The 20,178-nt window shown below is 41.7% G+C and overlaps 1 protein-coding gene across 12 annotated transcripts in view; it reads left to right on the plus strand.

The window, feature by feature from the left end:
- The window catches only part of ALS2CL (ALS2 C-terminal like), a 544,978-nt gene that overhangs the window by 265,322 nt on the left and 259,478 nt on the right, over positions 1 to 20,178 (plus strand). For 11 of the 12 annotated variants that reach the window (XM_069210973.1, XM_069210972.1, XM_069210966.1 and 8 more), the window contains 2 exons: positions 9,899 to 10,004; positions 11,354 to 11,549. In XM_069210973.1, the coding sequence (XP_069067074.1) occupies positions 9,899 to 10,004; positions 11,354 to 11,549 (302 nt within the window). Of the gene's footprint in view, positions 1 to 6,698; positions 6,814 to 9,898; positions 10,005 to 11,353; positions 11,550 to 20,178 lie in introns of those variants that run through there. The other variant, XM_069210974.1, reaches the window with a different exon arrangement.

The raw sequence follows: 20,178 nt of genomic DNA on the forward strand, positions 1-20,178 counted from the left end.
AAAAAATATTGAAATTAAAATGAAAAAAGAGCCATTTCTTTCTACATTTTCTTTTATAACTTTTTCCAGCTATGGCAGATTTTTTAAAGCAATATACCGTTATGTATGCTGGACTCTTCTGGTTGCGGGGATATATAGGGCTTGTAGGCTCATCAAGAACCCTAGGTGCCCAGAGCCAATAAATGAGCTGCACCTTGCAATGGGTTTTCATTGTATACCGGGTTTATAGCAATTTATTTGGTTAAATATAAAGAGTCAAAAATAGGTATCAAGGAAACTTTTGTATTTCCAAACTGGGCACAAGATAAGGTGTTGAGAAGCAGTGGTTATTTGCAAATCTCTGAATTCGGGGGTCCCCATACTAGCATGTGAATTACAGGGTATTTCTCAAATACACTTCTTTATTCAAACTGTCTTACATTTGGAAGGAGAAAATGTAGAGAAAGACAAGGGGCAATAATACTTGTTCTTTTATTCTGTGTTCCTCTATGGCTCTTGTTAAAATTGCTACCTCACTTGTGTGGGTAGGCCTAGTGTCTATGACAGGAAACGCTCCAAAACGCAACATGGACACATTACATTTTTACATTGAAATCTGATGTGTTTTCTGGAAAGTGCCTACCTGTGGAATTTGGCCTCTAGCTCAGCCGGCACCTAGGGAAACCTAGCAAACCTATACATTTCTTAAAACTACACACCTAGGGGAACACAGAATGGGGTGACTTGTGGGGCTCTTACCAGGTTCTGTTACCCAGAATCCTTTGCAAACCTCAAAATTTGGCTAAAAAAAACTTTTCCTCACATTTCGGTGCTGCAAAGTGCTGGAATCTGAAGGAGCCACAAACTTCCTTCCACCCAGCATTCCTCCAAGTCTCCTGATAAAAATGGTACTTCACTTGTGGGGGTAGGCCTAGTGCTGCGACAGGAAACGCTCATAAACACAACGTGGACACATCACATTTTCCCAAAGAAAACTGTCCTGTTTTTGGCAAAGTGCTTAGCTGTGGATTTTGGCCTCTACCTCAGCAGTCACCTAGGGAAACCTAGCAACATGTATATCTTTGAAAACTAGACATCTAGGGGAATTTAGAATGGGGTGGCTTGTGGGGCTCTCACTGAGTTCTGTTAAACAGAATCCTTTGCACTCCTCAAAAACACTTTTTTCTTAATTTCGATAATGGAAAGTTCTGGATTCTGAGGGGAGCCACAAACTTCCTCCCAACCAGCATTCCCCCACATCTCCCGATAAAAATGGAACCTCGCTTGTGTGGTTAGGCCCAGTGCCCGCAGCAGGAAATGCCCCAAAACACAACGTGGACACATCACATTTTCCAAAAGAAAACGGACATTTTTTTTGCAAAGTGCCTAGCTGTGGATTTTGGCCTCTAGCTCAGCCGACACCAAGGGAAACCTAGCAAACCTATACATTTTAGAAAACTAGACACCTAGGGGAATTTAGAATGGGATGATGTGTGGCTCTAACTGAGTTCTGTTACCCAGAATCCTTTGCAAAGCTCAAAATGTGGCAAAAAAACACTTTTTCCACAAATTTCAACGCTGCAAAGTTCTGGAATCTGAGGGGAGCCATGGACTTCCTTCTACCCAGCGTTCCCCCAGGTCTCCTGATAAAAATGGTACCATTCTTGTGTTGGTAGACCCAGTGCCAGCAACAGGAGATGCCCCAAAACACAACATGGACACATCAAAATGATCTATTACTAAACTACCTGTTTTTCCGGTGGGGGGGGACCTGCGTTTTTGATCCCGGGTGCAGCAGTCATCTAGGGAAACCTACCAAACCCAGACATTTTTTAAAACTAAGCACCCGGTGGAGTCCAGGGAGGTGTGGCATTGTGTGGATCCCCCTAACATTTTCTTACCCATACTCCCTGCAAACCTCCAAATTTGCTTAAAAAAGCATATTCTCCTCACTTTTCTTTGTAGGATCGCCCTGCCAGCACACCTAAATACAAATTTACGTGGGTCCCTTGCTTGCTGCGCCACTGGATTCAAGCTAGCCTGGCTGATGAAGGATGATACCCTGAAACCGGTCCCAGGATGCTTGTTTCCTGTCCAGGGAGGACCTGGCCTAGCAGTTCGAACTGGACTGTTCCCATGGGGAACAGGGTCAAGACTGATTAGGATATGGCAGGGTCTAAACTGGGGTGACGTGGCGAGCAAAATAGGAATGGATTAAACCCAGATCTGTGACTGGGGGTGAGTGTTTGAAAAGGTTTTAACACTCCATCCATAATTTTTTTTTTTTGTGATGTGGCTTTCTGCTCCCTAAGTGGCAGGGTCATGCCCAGACATGGGTCCGTTGCTCGCTGCGCCATTGGATTCAAGCTAGCCTGGCTGATGAAGGGTGATATCCTGAATTTGGTCCCAGGATGCTTGTTTCCTGTCCAGGGAGGATGTTGCCTAGCAGTTTGGGCAGGACTGTTCCCATGGGGAACAGGGTCTAGACTGATTTTCATATGGCTGTGTCTAACCTGGGGTGACGTGGCAAGCAAAACAACGGTAGATGAAACCCTGATCTGGGACTGGGGGTGACTGTTTGAAAAGTTTCAACACTCCGTCCATCATTTTATTTTGTTTTGTGATGTTGCTTTGTGCGCCCTAAATGGCAGGGGTATTCCCAGATGTGGGTCCCTTGCTCGCTGCACCACTGGATTCAAGCTAGCCTGGTTGGTGAGGGTGATACCCTGAAACCGGTCCCAGGATGCTTGTTTCCTGTCCAGGGAGGACCTGGCCTAGCAGATCGGGTTGGACTGTTCCCATGGGGAACAGGGTCAAGACTGATTTGCATATGGCTCGGTCTAAACTGGGGTGGCGTCGCAATCAAAATAACGATGGATTAAACCGTGATCTGGGACTGGGGGTGACTGTTTGAAAAGTTTCAACACTCCATCCATCATTTTATTTTGTTTTGTGATGTTGCTTTGTGCGCTCTAAGTGGCAGGGGTATTCCCAGACGTGGGTCCCTTGCTCTCTGCACCACTGGATTCAAGCTAGCCTGGTGAAGGGTGATACCCTGAAACCGGTCCCAGGATGCTTGTTTCCTGTCCAGGGAGGACCTGGCCTAGCAGTTCGGGTTGGACTGTTCCTATGGGGAACAGGGTCAAGACTGATTTGCATATGGCTGGGTCTAAACTGGGGAGACGTGGCTAGCAAAATAACGATGAATTAAACCCAGGTCTGTGACTGGGGGTGAGTGTTTGAAAAGATTCAACACTCCGTCCATCGACGTGGGTCCCTTGCTCGATGCACCACTGGATTCAAGGTAGCCTAACTGGTGAAGGGTGATTTCCTGAATCTGGTCCCAGGATGCTTGTTTCCTGTCCAGGGAGGACCTGGCCTAGCAGTTCCGGCTGGACTGTTCCAATGGGAACAGGGTCAAGACTGATTTGCATAAATTGGGTCTAAACTGGGGTGAAATGGCGAGCAAAATAATGATGGATTAAACCCAGATCTGTGACTGGGGGTGAGTGTTTGAAAAGATTTAACACTCTGTCCATCATTTTATTTTGTTTTGTGATGTAAAAGCATAATCTACCCAAATACATTTGAGTTTACTAACTTCTTTATCAATAACATGTGTTTCTTGTAATAATGCTATGTCTGTATTCAGTTTGGTTAGATGCCTGAGAACATTTTGAATCTTAATAGGTGGAACCTAACACTTTAACGTTCCATGTAATTATTCAAAGAAGCATGAGAAATCATTTATATTAAAGTTAAGAAATTCTACAAAAGGTGGAATAAAACTATGCTTGGAATTTAAATAAGCAAATATAGTAATATCTAGAAGAGAAACTTTAGAATAAAAAGAAAGAACCTGTATATGTAGAAGCACATAAATTAACTATTGAAACAAGATAATGACAAGGTAATAGTTAAATATAAGATTGGAAGAAATTAAAAGTATATAACAATTGAAAAATTAATGAAAAATTACGGAATGCGCTATCATTAAAATCAAACAGGAAAAGATGAAAAAATATACAGATAGAGCTATGAAGAAGGAAATAAAAAAAGAAGTGAAGAGAAGAAAAAAGAAAGGAAGAAAAAAAGAACAAGAAAAGTTGCAATATAGAGAAAATAGAAGACATAAGGTATAGACTAACAAAATAAACATACTTGTATAACACACAAGGAAATGAGGGTGTATAACACCACAAAGGGAACATGGTGCAACTGGAACTTCAACAAGGTCAACAGGAGAAGGATCGAATGAAATACAGAGACAACGACGTAATCATGGTGATATCAACAACCAATACCTAATAAGAAAGACAAAAGGTCATTAAGAGGTACAGGATACATGAGGAAAAGAATATAAAGTATTTTTTATACTGATATTACCAATTAACAAAACATGAAAAAGAAGAATACCATCTAGAAGTGAAAACATATTAAATGAAATTCAAGCTGCATGTTGTTTTGAGAGGTCCATATCTTCTCCTCTACATGAGTCGATAAAGCGTTGCAAAACCTTGGGATCCTCACATACCGTACTTTTATTTTTATAAGTTACTTTAAAAGAGCATGGATGAGAAAGGCACAGTGAGAGTACGAAGATCAGGTGTCATGTCCAAAACTTGTTTTCTTCTGTCAGCTGTAGGTTTAGCATAGTCTTGTGGGACGGACAAATGTGAACCCGACCATTAAATTTTTCCTTTCGATTTAGCAGCTCTGAGAATTTGAAGGGGTTGAACATATTCTAGAAAGTAGATAATAACACCTCTCGGCTTTCGTGATGAAGATGCTTGGGACTAGGGTCCGTGGGCTCGTTGTATATTCAGTAATGATGTAGACGGAAGATCTAAAAGCTTAGGAAAAAAATTGAAAAAAATGATCAGTCTGAACCTTCTGTTCCCTATGATAAGCCATAAAAATACATAGATTATTTCTTCTATTCTGATTTTCTAAGTCTTCAGCATGTTTCCTGAGGTGAAGTACTTCGGATTTAAGCAATTGCAAACTTTGAACTGTATCCTCAATATCACTGATTCGTTGTTCCACTTGATTATCTCTATTTTCCATAAGATACCAATCAATAATCATTTAAAGTCTGCAATTTGTTATTAGTTTCTTCCATAAAAGGTCTTAAAGTATGGATTTCCTTTAACAGTAGCTCCATTTAAATAATATTAGGAGATTTAATGGGTGATGGAGGATCTTTTTTAGCATGTTTAGTTGCTGAAGTCAAGCCCACGTTTTGTTTGGAAGTTGACTGACTGTTTTGCGTTAGAGTCCCATTGGGAGAAGAGGATGCCACAGTTTCCAAAACATTGCTATCCATATTTGTTGCAAGAATTGAGAATGAATTATCTGAGAAAACCCTGACAGCAGCAGCGAAAACAGAAGATCGTGCCTGGCTCTTAGTTCTTCCCATAAAACATGTTCATGTATAATTAGTTATTCGTTGGGAAGATTGAGAAAATATTTTCACCTATAGAAGACATTGCAAGAGATTCAGACTGAATCTAACATCGCAAAATATATATGTTAAAGTATGAAAACCATGGAGCCAGAAATGCCCGAACAGATATTAAAAACTGTTTTGTTGAAAACATGAATGATATTAAAGCAAAAACAGCATTGTTTATAAAGAAAATGAAGAGTTGCTTGAATACAAAATGGCGGCTGCAATGTCCTCCTCAGAGTATCCACTCCAATAAATAAATATAGAGAAGGGCATGTCATGTAGAAGAAAACCGACCTGCCGGTAGCAGAAACATTATTGGTGTTTTCCCTGCAGTCCAATGAAGTCTGTTGCCCTTTCTGACAGAAAAAAACTGCTGATTTATCCGATGACCGCGTCAGAGGTCACAGGGGTGCGGCCATCTGGATTCGGCGCCAAGCCACGCCCCAGCCACCTGATACTAGCTAAGCAAACATTTGCAAAAGTTTATGATCTTTGAATGCTGACCACTTTTTTGGGGTGACCAGCCTGGTTGTGGTGCCTATCCAAACGTGCTGGTGCAGGAGTGTTGGTGTTGTTGAGCATATATGACGTGACTGAACCTCACCTTCCTACATTTGTCTATTGTTGTAGACTATGTACTGAGAAGCAACATGGAGGAAAGAGACAGAGCAGGACAGAAAGTGAGAGCAAATATTAGAACTCTTTATTTCAAACAATGATCCCCTGTAAGTAAAGCAATGACACTTACCTTGGTAATTTGAACACCTACGTAAAAATATACTATCCCACGGAGGGATTAATGTTAGCCAGGCCTGGCTTTTTAGCGAACAGCACGCTGCATGTAGGGAACTGTAGTTTAGCTTTTGCATAGTAATAATGAGCCGAGATGACCTATCATATAAAGTATTATAAAAAAAAACAGGATTAGCTCAAAGTAGCAGTCATGCTCTAGGAGAAGACAGAATCTATATTTGGCTAGATGTCCCAAATGGGGCCTTGCAATACCTAGTCATCATTCTAGCTCTGGCTATCTTGGACACTGTCACCTGTTTGGCATAGACCACTCCAGAGAGGGCAGTTGCATGGACAGAGACACCTGTCAGGTCATCACTATCACCCTTTGCATTATGATTGTAGTTAATCATTATCTCATGGTCTGGCTTCAAGGGGGAATCAATTAAACAGAAAGAAATGCCTTCTTTAACATGCTGGAGGCATGTATTGGTCCAATGGCTCATTACTGACTTGTTTTGTTCTTTTTGGCACCTAATTGTCTCTGGTGAAAATGAGAAAATGTAGCTGCTCTCCTGCCCTGTCGTCATCCATTGGCCCGAAGACTTCAGCTTGGAATTTGCTTTCCATTTTGCCATCAAGATGCCACAGTAAGTTAAAGGATTGCCACTGATACTTTTAGTAGCCTGGAGATCCTGAGTGTGAATCTTTGCAAGGCTAACTAAGCCTTGCATCCTTCTGCTCTCTGTAAGTTCAGTAGCATTAAATTACGTATCAGTAAAACATCATTTACAGCAATTAGAAAGAGCAGTTTAGGGAAATGGAGCACTGCTGGTTATCACATTGCAGGGTTATGGGGAAGAGAGGTAATCTTCTCAATGTGAGCTGTGACTGAGCTTCAAAACACAAGAACCCATAAAAGAACAGTTTCAGTGAGAGTAACCTGTGCTCAAATTGGTAGGGTGACCTGAACAGTAGTCCGTTTAAAGTCAAAATATGTGAGGTGTTGTATGTAATTAAATGCCTAAGTAGCTGTACATTAAAGGAAACACAAACATTAAAATTCCATTCCAAATTCAATTAAAAGGTTAAAAGTTTAATAGATAAAATTAAACAAAAGGGCAAGTAAGGATCACAGGTCAAGCAGGAAACAATGGGAAAGCCAATTCTAAAGTAACTATATGGAATGCGGTTCACTGGGGCATATGGGTACTTTTAGACGGATGAACTAATGCACACATTAGTGTTTAACTTGGTTTAGCCTAGACAAGATTTTTACCTTTGGACTTTGAAAGTTTCAATGAAGAAAATAAATCCCAGTGCATCAAACCTGATTGTTGTGTTTGATGAGAGCTTCAGATTATGAGATGTGCTGGTCATGAGGTCCCACAACAGCTTCAAACATGGTGGCAAAACGTACTGAGCAAAAGAAAGTGGCTTTAAGTGTCAGCCTTGATCTAAGACTGTGACAAACCTTTTGCTCCTGTTTCAAATCAGCAGGGCAAGCCACTCACAGATACCCAGAGGGGGCCTAAGGGGCCTCATTGAACTACCTGAAAAATGATGAGGGAGCCTTGATTTTGTCAGCGAAAGCAACCAAGTAGGAAAAAAGCCATGTTGAGGTCATCAAAATTGATATGTTTTAAGTAAGATTCACAGGTAACTCCCTGAAGGACTTTTAGAAAGTCCCAAAATTCAAAGTAGGTTTTCTTATCAGTGCCACATACCGTAAGTACTTGGATCTTTATTGTTTGATCCCCTTCAAGCTGATCACAGTTCCACAGAAATTCAAGCACCCACTTGTCAACAAGGATATTTCCAGGTGGGCCACACTTTCCTCTCTTCCAGCAGCTTCTGGTGCTACCTTCAGATACAGGAGGGAAGATCTGCAGATTGCATAAAAATGAGGTGGCTTTTCTTCCAAGGTCCTGTTCCTCGGAGGTCTGTGGGACATCAGAACCCTGGCATCACCAGCCCTTGAAAAACGTTTGGGAATAAGAAAACAAAGAGGATGTAGAAGATGTCTCACAATTTAGAATATGTGAACCGAAAGGTGTTATTCATCACCACTCACATTGGGACAAAAACATCAATGTGGCTTATTTTTGGTTAGTTAAGATCGGATGGATGAGAATTGTCACAAAATCAATCCTCATTGGAGTCCGTAATGTTTACATTGTCCCCTTCCTGTGCTATTTTAGCTGCATGCGATACCTGTTAAAGGGAAGGTGCCACAAATCCCTCATTAGCAAGTAAAACTTGTTTTCTGTTCGACTCTAAGCTCAGTCTGAAGGTTCTTACTATGATTAACGCGATCCATTTCAAGAGATCATGATAATGATATCCATATGGCCTTTCGTGCTGAAAATCCCCAAAGTAGCTCTACATTCTGTGGTCAGACCAGTTGGCGGAGCATAAATATTCAGTCAGTATCACCTGTTTTGCACTCTCTCCATTGGCCACCATTCAAGCCTAGACTGACCGTAATGGTCTATTCTAAAATATATAGCAGTTAAAGTTTCTTCATCATCAAAGACAACCTTTTCCAGGCCATGACAATGAATTGCAATCGTTCCCAGGCTGTAGACACCCAGGCTTTTTTCACATACTGACCCCTATCTCAGTCATGCACAGGGCTTCTCACATTCTTTAGGCATTCCTTATCCACATCAGCTGTGTTTCAGGCAAGGTTTTTTTTTTTAAATGAGACTAGATCTTTTAATGAATTTGATTAGTTTAATTTTCTTACCACACATTGCAAAGTTTTTTTCAGTTCTTTTTATAACATACTATATTCTTTTTTTCTGCCTTTGTATTGTCAGTGGTTTCATGTTTTGTAATGTAACTCTATGCCTTCAGCACAGTTTTTGCTCAACACGGGTGTATGAATAAAAACTAAAAATAAGGTGTGCATATTTAATGATCCTGGGGTCAAATAAGTGCATAGGTATGAGTGGAAAAGTAATACTGTAGAGCAGTGGTTCAAAAAAGGCACATGACCATATGGGCTACTGTGACCCCAACTATTTTCTTGAAAAGACATAAGTAACTATTTGCTCTGTCAAGAAGACATAACCACCATTTCTGCATTTTGTGAAATGTAAGAACATTTCAGATGAAGTTAATTATGAATAAAGTTGCGTTCTACATATTAGTTGTAGAAATGCCAAAAAACAGATATTCTTTTATTATACAGTAGGCTGACAAACTAAGGCCTGTCCACAACTTTCATGTAGAAGAACCCCGGTCTTTAAAGTTGGGAAATCCGCAAACAGGTATTTTTAGATTGGCTTGACAGCCCCACCCTCTGCAATACGTGTGGTTAGCAATGCTTTGAAACATTCATAGAGTGATTTTTGCTCACCCTGATGAGTACTCTTCTCACTTCATTCTATGTAATTTTGCCTCCCAGTAAGTGTTCCTACTTAAATTTATTAGGGACTATTTAACAAGCAATGCATGTAAACAATATTTGTGAATATATGTGTTTACATGCATTGACACCCTAAAGCCGTTGATACTGGCTTTTAGACTGCTTGTTTTTTTTATTTTTAGCAGATAGTTGTAAGGAATACTTCTTTGACCACTTTTAATGTTGTGCTTGGAGGAGAGGGTAGGAGGGATTGTTGAATGTTCTCTTGTAATTTTTGTATGTCTTTCTGCAGAGTTCTAAAATTCATATCAACTTGTTAATGCATCTACATTAAGTATGGGTATTTGCTGTTTTATTCGTAGGCCGTCTGTCAAATGGCAGTGCAGTCACTCCTGAAGCAAGAGGAAGCATTTCTAGCATCAATTGCACACATAAACAAAATTATCCTCCAACCTCTTTTACAAGCAGGTAAGATGTGAATCCAACACAACTGTGTTGATCTTTTGCTAGTGGAGAACAAGTTGACATTATTTGTACTGTGATGTTTGGCACATTAAATGTTATCAACAACGAGAGAGCATTGAGATACAATAAAATAAGGCAGGAACACACAACAGTACTCTTGAGACCGACCAAATCATTACAGTATGTTTAATGATTGCCTTATCGCTGCCCCTACTGTCGTAAATATGTTGAAAGATCAGGATACTCGGAGCTTTTACTGGGATCTAGGCACGTTCTTTTTAGGGTCTATAGTAACTCACCATGTCTCCAAATTGTCTTTATTATTTTTGTTGAAAGGAAATCTATTTCCTATTGAAAACACTTGCTTAAACGTTTTGTAATCGAATCTCGACCTAGGTGTTCAGAAGTGACTCATGAATAGGAGTGACTTTGATGACTTTGAAGCACAATACGCACAACAAATATCGTGCACAAATTATGGAATAATGGAATCAATGCTGTGTTTTAATAGATTCACATACCTTTGATGTTTAACCTTGACTGGCATCTACTATCAAAAGTGCAGAATGTTGAAACATGCCAAATGTCCATTACTATGGACTCTGTAACCGACAGGGATTATGCTGCTGTTATGCGGAGCTCTCTTAGAGAGATATTAGCATGAACATCTAGATTCTAAGTCCAGTAATTTACTGCTATGATGCAGCAGTAGTGCGTAACAAAACTGGTTAACCACTTTTGCTGCATCATAAAGGAATTCCAGATACCTCTCGCTGGACTCTGAGAGCGGAGCTAAAAAGAAGGGAGCGCAGATTCTGGAGGGAAGTATAAAAAGTTAACTCTCCTCCACTCCAGACAAGAGGTCCCAACCGTATCTGATTATGTGAAGGTTCCCCTGGTTTCCTTTATTATTGGATGGCTCCTATTCTGCATCACCCTGTGTCATTGAAATCCCACCTTTCCTACTTACCTTGACAAATTTTTGTTGCCTCAGCTCCTGCTTTTACAACCACTCTTGCTTGGTTAATTTGCACCGCACCCTCCCGGCAACCAAATGTTAACTGTATTCTACTACTCCGATGAATCTACCTCTCTCTCTGCTTTGTAGCTATGTACATGATACGTAAACCCACCAACACGCAAGCATGTCATATCAGTGCTTCCCACTTAGTTTTTGATGGTCCCTTTACGGTGCTGGGAAAGAGATGAATGACCCACGTTCTAATATGGAACTAGGAAAACATGTGACAAGTCACAAGTGGAACTCCTAAAACACAACCGTCCCCCACTACCAACCTCACAAAAGAGAAGCAAATGACAGTTTTCTGGTGACTATTTGTTATCTATTTCAGTCCCAGATGATGCAAAAGGAAAGGATCTCAAGAAACTGCTACAGCTGCTAAATGAAAAATACTGTGCCCTATGGGACTGGACAGAAGAAAACTTCAAAACACTAAAGCAAAACTTCAGCCAATCGGAGCCCTCTCTGAGTATTGATCATATCTACATCATCCCTAAGAGAGAACGCATTCTAGAACTCTACATTCAGTAAGTATTAAGAATTTCTCGAGTTATTTTGTTGTTGCAGCAAAAGGATTGGTTCATTTTTTTCATTTTGATGATTAATGGGTGTTATCATAATTATTGTTGAAAATCATAGATAAAACATTATGCAAGGGACTATTATATGGAAAACAATTGGTGTTAGTGAACCGATTCACCTTTGCTAGTAGTTGAACAGCATTTCAGATTGTTCGTTATCAAAAGACAGATATTCAGGACTTCGCGGGATGAGCTGTAAGAGTTTAGTTTATAGAAAATGGCTTTCTCACTAAAGGGACTTTGTTGAACAGTATGAGGAAGTGATTTATGGCCAGCCAGGTTTAATTGGATTAGAATCAGGTGTCCAATTTACTCCAGTGGGAGTGGTAGCTTGTGCCTCGATATGCAAAGTCCTCTCCAACTGGAGAAGAAGCTGTATCAAATGCGGGCAGGCTCAATGCTTTACTTGCCAGTGTATCCTCATGCCCAGGTGGCATGGCATAATTTGACCAAATCAGACATATAGCACAAGTTATTTAATGCTTTTTTTACCACCAGAGCATGCAAGTCATAGCCAGTGACTGTTTATTTTACATTTAAAAATATTTTTATTTCACATAATTCAGCAACCAGTAGCAATAATCTTTCAGTCTACTTGTACATATCGATAAACTTCAACTTCTAGGAGATATTTGCTCAATTAATCACATAAACTCTCAAATCCGATAAAGCAATTTAATTGCCAAAAGCAACCCATCTTGAATTCATAATGGACTTGCAATGCACAATCCGCAAATTGTTACTTTAGAAACAATCATATTAAGTATATCTGTGAATTCAATGAGGGGAGTGTCATTTATTAGAATGCCTCGGTTCAGAGCAACATTTGGTAAAGATGTTTATGATAAATGTGGGGAAAATGTGAATTTGCCTCCTTCACACTTCCCTACTTGATTTAGAGACCGTGGAATCACTTTGTTTCATTCGTGAGAGCCCGTGCCAGCTCATGTATGTGGCCGTATTGCTGAGGGCCAGCCACCAGAGAACCGCAATTCCATTCTTGTTGGAAAGTCCACCAATTTAGCATGACTCACAGCAGTTTCATGAAAGAAAAAAAACAATATGTGCTGGGAACAAACTTCCTTCATTCATATTATGTGCGCTACCTTTTGTTTCATAAACAATCTCAAGACTTTGAACGTTTTTTCTCAAAAAAATTAAAAAAAGAAAAAAAGACTGGTTTAGCCACCATGACATGGTGGGCATGGTGCGCTACACAGCATTGTAGATCTTCACAGAAAGGGCCCCTGCCGAGTCAATGGGGGCAATGTTAGTAAATAATCTCAACCCATGAATGGGGAACTTTAAACTGTGGGGAAAAGCTGCCAAAACAGTCTGTCTGATGCCTACATGAGCCTGTCTGACCTTGTTTTTAATGGTCTTTCGCCACTGGCTAGTGAATGATAAGCAACCTTTCCTTTAATCTCACAAAAAAAAATGCTGCTTGCCTGTCCAGAAGTGCATTGATTCTTGCTGTCCCCTGTGTTTCAAGCAGCCTATTATGGACAGTACCAGATCCTCTACAACTGGCTCAATCTACCATTGCTTATATCCATGACAGCCAAGGACACAGAACACTCAAGCTACTTTAAAGCATCAGGCAGTTTGTCCATGACGAGGATGTATAGTTTGTAGTGCAGATGCTAGTCCTTCCCAGACTGGATTATTGGAATTCTCTTCCCTCTGGTCTCCTCAAAATTCAACTGCCCCCACCTCACCCTGAGCTGTTCTTCACTCTGCCACTTGCTGTTTTTTCAGGATACAAAGAACTTGACCATATCTCTCATGTTATTCGCACTCTTTACTGGTTATCCATTGAAGCAAGAGCACAATTTAAGTCTGTCCACATCACCTGTAGAGCCCTATACAATTCCACACTACTAAATCTGGCTACGAAACTGAAACTCTCTGGTGCCCAACAGTGGTTGAGGCAGTGTTTAATTTGTAGAAAAAAATTATAATAAGTACGGGGGTCTTCGTCAGAAGTCCACTGCAACTTGCAACACCCAATTCCTCTGCCAGGACCGCTAGTGACAATACAAACACAACTACTAACCATCACCTCCTAAAAGTGTGTCAATTCTGCCAATTGTGGCCCTCCCCCTTTTCCCCCAAAGCTATAAGAATGACTTGGGTGGCAGGTGTTAAATTATTTGTAAACAACTGATGTTGTGCTTATGTCTAAATTCAGCACCGCCATGTGAAAAATTGCCATAAATGCCAGTGTTGACCACTAAGTGTTGGTGCCAAGCACCGGAAACCACCAGCTACAATGAAGTAATGGGTTGAGGAATGCTAAAAGACTGGAGCCAAGCTTAATTGTAGGAGTATAAAATGATGAACAGTATGGAAACAAGAGAGAATAGAGTCTCAGAAGCAGCCTGGATAAGCCATGTATTACACCTATACTAGGACAATCAGGCAACCTTGTTGGCACGTAGCCACCCAGCAGTAATGTGCCATAATCAGTCTCTCACTGGGGCTGTATCCTCAGAGGAGCTGGCACCTAGGACATGTGGGAGGGTCCTCCACCTAACTTTCACCGGGGCCACGCTCACTATGGACATGGCCACAGGGGTGTGGGGTAGCGTCATCAAAGGGCAAGAACTATCAAGTCAATCAGAAGATGTCCAGAGCAGAGTAGCAGTCCAAATAAGTATCAAGAAGGCCAAAAAAGTCATCAGGCATATAAGAGAGGATGTGGCCCCTGGCCTGAATGGCCTTTCCTCAAGCCCGTTCAGAAGTGTTCCTGAAAACTGGTCCAAGTTGATGACTCCTCTTTTCAATTGCGCTCTACAAACAACAATGGTTCCTGATGCCTGGAGAGGATCAATTATCTGCTCAATATATGAAAAGGTGGACCAGATATCGCCAGCAAATTACCGTCAAATTGCACTCCTTGATGTAGAAGCAAAAGCTTATACCCAAGTACTGTTGGAGGAGTTTGAGTCATGGGTATACGAGCAAGAAATCTTACCATTCTTTCAATCAAGCTTTAGGACAGGAGAGTCTACCGTGGATAACATCCTTGCACTATCTTTATTGAGGCAATAAGTGATACAGAACAACAACATGCCACTTTTTTGTTGCTTCATTGATCATATTGCGGCATTCGACCTGGTAGACAGACCAACCCTACGGAGGAAGCTCAATGCATGGGGTATACCATCTACACTGCTAAGAGCTGTAATTTCACTGTATACCGGCAAGCCCATGTATGGTTACCCAGAAAATTAGAACAAATCACAGATTAAAACAGGGTTGTGTCTTGGCTCCTTTGCGCTTTGATATGTATACCGCTGACTTGGGAAAAACTTTGGAGTCCAGTGGCATGGTCCTGCCTAAACTAGGAAACATCAAATTGCAAATAATTCAATAGGCAGATGTAAGAGGCACCTCTGTGGTGCCAATACTAAGGGCTATGAAGGAAACTCTCTTACCAGCATTGCAGTATGGCCATCATGCCTACCCAGGGCCCTGGAGTCAATATTGGAAGAAATCCACTGCAGAGCATACAGAAAATATTTCCAACAGCCACAACATTCATGTCGGTCCAGGTTAAGGTTGGAACTGGGACTGGTGATTCAATCATTAGACTGTCAAGCCTGCTTGTTGAAATATTATATCAGTATCAGGAGGGCACAGCCTAACTCATTAAAAGGTCACTTTAAATTAATCTTTGAAACACCGGAGAACCCTTGGCGTACCCATGTAAGAGAAGCAATAAAGTCCCTTAAGATAGTTGAACTAGCGCTCCAAACAGGGGACGTCCCGTTCAGCATCTGAAGGAAAGCCATTAACCAGCAATTAAAAGAGTCCTAAATGGAGCAAAACTTATTATCTGTAGACAAGTCTTCACTAGTCCAGCCCTGAACAACTCATACCTCTCAGGTAAACCACAACCGTACTTTCTAGAAGCAATAAATGCAGACATGCGTCAGCAAATACTGTACATGAGACTGTTATTACTGCCAGTAACAAACTTTAATCTTGCCTGGGCCAGAACTTTAGACAAAAAAGTGCAGGCTGTGTTCCTATTAATATAAATCATGGTTACATCTGTTATGCTGCTGTCCTGTGCTAGATCAGGAAAGGAGAATATTAATTCGGCCTGTCTTCTAGATCTTCGGGGTACAATCCTGCCTGTATGCATCTTCTTTCTGCTTTGAAAGTATTTCCCCGAGGGCCTTGGTGAGGTGTGCCACATGTGTCCGCCACAAGGCAATCGATCGCTTGCAAGGGCAAGAACTAAAACATCATACATAGTGTGTAGAGCCAGTGACTTAACGCGGAGTAACATGGAACTTGCGCTGCTGCCGTCCTCCGTTTCGGCACACGGAGTTAGGTCTGCTTCCACTGTCTATGTAATTGCCCTATAACGCACTGACTTCACACTCCCATATACGGGCTCCGGCCCGTTAGCACATGTCTTTAGCAATAGTTTTGCTCTGCATTAACTTTGTCTTGGGACTGCGCTTAGCACCTCATAAGCATTTTAATATATATTTTAAAAAGAGCTGATTTCAACTGTTTGTGTTGGTTTTACTTAACTAAACAATAAAGTAGAACTATAGAGACTATAGGAATGCTAAATCCTTTCTACTAGAGTCCAAGACATTCAAACTAGGGTGGGTTAGGAAGCAGTCCTTCTATGGCAGTACATCTAACTGTACGGCCCACAGGCCACTTGCCCATCCCAGACCTTTTGATGTGACCCCTCTTAGTAAAAAAAAAAAAAACTCTGCTTCTGTTTACTGTCTAGGTCACTGACAGTCAGGAAGATCTCAGAAAATAAATGCTGGCTCTGAAGCTTTGAGAAGCCCTTGCTGAAGCCCCTCAAGCAGTCCTTCAAACTAAACAGCAACAGTTTAAAGGTGCTTGTTAGAGGGCCAGTATTTATTTGGAAGTTTATTTGGATTATGGAGCTGCAGCACCAAAATCTCTTTATCAGCACTGCTTTACAAACACATATCTCTTTAGAGTGTTTAACAAGAAGGAATGTGAACATCTACAATGAAACACTCTGAACAAACAGAGAAGAAGCCATAAACAAGCAGGAGTCTGCCCTTAAACCTTTACATTAATGGAAATAAGTTAATGGCCTATCTGGGTACTATTAGGAAATACCATATTTAATTTGTGAAGCAGATTAACAAATTAAACAAATGTTACTCTCTGTGAATCACAGAAATGCAACTTTGTGACTTTAGGAATCAACATTCCACCACAACTGTATTGGAAAGTACTATTCCCCCACAACTTAATTATAAACATAATGTACAGTAGGAGCATAGACATAATTATAGCCAAAACAATGATGATAGCGATGTGTGATTCTAATGTGTTGGTTCATAATGCACTTCTGCTAGTTTTAAGTGTTGTTAATAACATGTTACATTTTTAACCACTTCATGGTATTGAATTTACTGACTGCTAAAGTATGGATGACTGAGTCTGTCATGCCCGTTTTCAAACGTTGGAGCTTCAGAAAACCACACTTGTAAGTAGTGAGCCATCTTGTCAGCTAAATAGCGTTTTTGTTTTTTCATTACCCATGGACAGTGATGGTTCTGGTGGTCATTACCTGTTTACTAGCCCGCCATTTAACCATGAAACTGACAAAATAGCAAATCATACATGAATGAAAATCGCACTGAACAGCTAACTAGACACAGGCATAGGCGCAGCATAATGTGGTTAAGATCAAAGTATTGTCAGTAGGTGATCCAAGATTCAAATGCAGACCTGGTCCTTTCAAGTTTTAACTTTCCTACTGTGCCACACAGATGATGACACTTGGCGCTATGTCCCCCAAGGTTTGTATCAAACATGAGTGGTAGTCCAGCTTTCGTTTTACACACACAGTACTGTTGCTAAATAGTTTCAATCACTGAAGCTGATGAATTTGTTCTAAAATTGATTACCCAAGTGCACAATGTGGTAAAAATTGAAAGCCAGGCTTAGAGACCATGTATTTTGGTTCCACAGTTTGTAGCTTGCTCACAACACCACAATTTGAGTGTGGTTGGTTCTCATCAGAAGGCCCAGGGGTTGTCCTCCCGATATAAATGTAACTGAATTAAGCGGATCTGTCATTATATTTTTAATACAGTGTCCTCTACCAGCATATCTTGATGAAGTGGTAAAACTAGGATGAGATATGAGGTCAAGTCTCCTGGTACCTTGGATAAAACCTATTCACTGGACAGCATCTAGCAGTGGGAGTGGAATTGTGGTATCTGCATACCTGGGATGTGGTCACTTAGTTGAGGGTCCTGCTAAGGTGTTCATGTAGCACTCATTAACCTAACTGATCATGTTTCTAAGTAATTCTAATGTTTACAGATAGGAAAGTAAAGTGAGCATGAGACTATAAGAACTCTTCTCTTGGTTTGGAATAGTAAGTTGTTAAAGGGCAGCATCCTTCATGGTTATCATTGTTTACAATTGGCGTCCCATTAGTACTTAATTCCAGTTCCATAACCAAGTTACACACTTTGCACACTTGATTGTTCAAGGTTGTGGATAGCAAGCTGTCAAAGCTAATGTAAGAAGGCAATGAAAAGCCTGAAATTCAGTCTTTACTCTTAATAAACTCAATGTCTGGAGAGATATCCATCTCTTAACCTGTTCTATATGTCAAGTGGCCGGGAGCTGTCCGACACTGCATTGCTCATGTGCGTCTGACGGCTCCCGGCACTTGAAATCCCTCTTGTACGTGTACCAGAGGGATTTCCTTTGGATATTTTTAGCCTTGGAAGAGCTTCCCCAGAAACCAAGGCTAAAAATATCCCCACCTAGTATTGATGGTCGGCCCCCTGTGCGCGCCGAAGTCATTACAGGCAAAATGAAAGTTAAAGGTGCCGATCAGCTCTTTTGGTTTCATTGTCTTCAGTGCTCAGGGCCATATCTCAGCCGTCTGAGCACCAATTTCAATGGGAGTGGTACCTCCGCTTTTCAAAGGTACCTTTCCCTAGTGCATCGCTGCTCGAAGGTCACCTCTGGAGGGCGATCCCCAAGCACGGATCAACTCCACTAAGCCACCAGGGAGGGAGCTGCCCCTTGGGCAAGGGCTTTTCATTCCCCTTAGATTTTTCTAAATAAAACAGTCTTTATGCTCCCCCGGGTGGCAGCAGGGGGCAAAAGCCCCTAATCTAATCCCCCCAGGGACTTTTTATATTTAGGAAAGGATGGGGGCTGCCCAGAATGGGCAAAGCAATGCCCCAACCCACCCCCCAAAACAGGCACAGTCTTTTTGCCCCTTATGGGGAGCAGATTGGTGTATTACCCTCAATCTGCCCTTCGGAAGAACATGAAGTCCACTAGACACCAGGGATTTTTTCTATAAAAGAGGGCGGGGGCTGCCCACAATGGGCAAGGCAGTGCCCCCACCCTACCCCCAAAAGTAGGCACAGTCTTTCTGCCAAACTGGAGGGCTAGAATGGGGTTATTACCCCCAATCTGCCCCTCGGGGCAGAAAATTCAGCAGGCATCAGGGATTATTTTTTAGAAAAGTCTTGGGGTGTGGGCTGCCCAGAATGGGTGTGACAATGCCCCCCTACATCTCCCCAAAAGAAATCGGCACATATTTTCTGCCCCAATGGAGGTAGAAAGCCGGCTAGACTCAAGATATTTTTTTAAAAAAATAATAGAGGGGAGAAGGCTGTCCTCCATGGGCAGGGTATGGCAATGCTCTCACCCCACATAAATGAGGACCAAAGTCTCTCAGCCCCCCAGGGAGGGGGCAGATAAGGTAAGTACCTCTGATTTGCCCTCCTAGGGTTTGGGGGGCGAAAGCCCAGTAGACACTAGGGAATAATCTTTGTTTTAAAAAAAGAGGGGTGGGGGCTGCCCACCATGGGCATTGGCATTCCCCCACCCCAACTTAATGGGGTTACAGTCTTTCTGCTCCCTGGGGAGCAGATGGAGGTAATTACTGCCGATCAGCCCCTGGGTGGGGGACAGGCAGCCCTCGGGACACCAGGGAATAAAAAAAAAATAAAGGGGTGGGGGTGCCTGCCAACATGATCATGGTTAAGCCCCCACCCCACAATAAAGAGGCAGCAGTCTTTCTGCTCCCCACGCATATTAAAGCTTGTCATCTCAATGGCAAACAAGAGGACATTTGACTCTTTTGGGTGTTATTTTACATCTGGGCCAGCAGAGCTTGGCTAGCTCCCAATGTTGTCTCACTTGCAATGATAAGCAACTGCATTTTTTGTACTTTGTACGCTGCCACCTGGTAAAACCTACCAGACTCAGACACTTCTGAAAACATCTGGGGGAGTTTAGGGTGATGTGCTTCATATGCACTGGCCCCACACCACCATTTTCTTGCCCACAATGCCCTGCAAACCTCCAACTTTGCCTGAAATCACACATTCTCCCTACATTTGTGTGTTGGAATCTTCTGGAATCCGAAAGTAATCCACAAAATTTGTACCACTCAGCCTTGCCCCATCTGTACTGAGAAAACCTCTGCCCCACTTGTGTGGTTGCTCTAAGCAGAGTGAGCCTAAAAATGAATGAAAAAAACCCTGCCCTTGTGGACCCACTTTGGTTCCCCCTCAATTTT

Source organism: Pleurodeles waltl, chromosome 10, assembly GCF_031143425.1.
Source record: "Pleurodeles waltl isolate 20211129_DDA chromosome 10, aPleWal1.hap1.20221129, whole genome shotgun sequence".
In the NCBI taxonomy this organism is placed as follows: Eukaryota; Metazoa; Chordata; class Amphibia; order Caudata; family Salamandridae; genus Pleurodeles; species Pleurodeles waltl.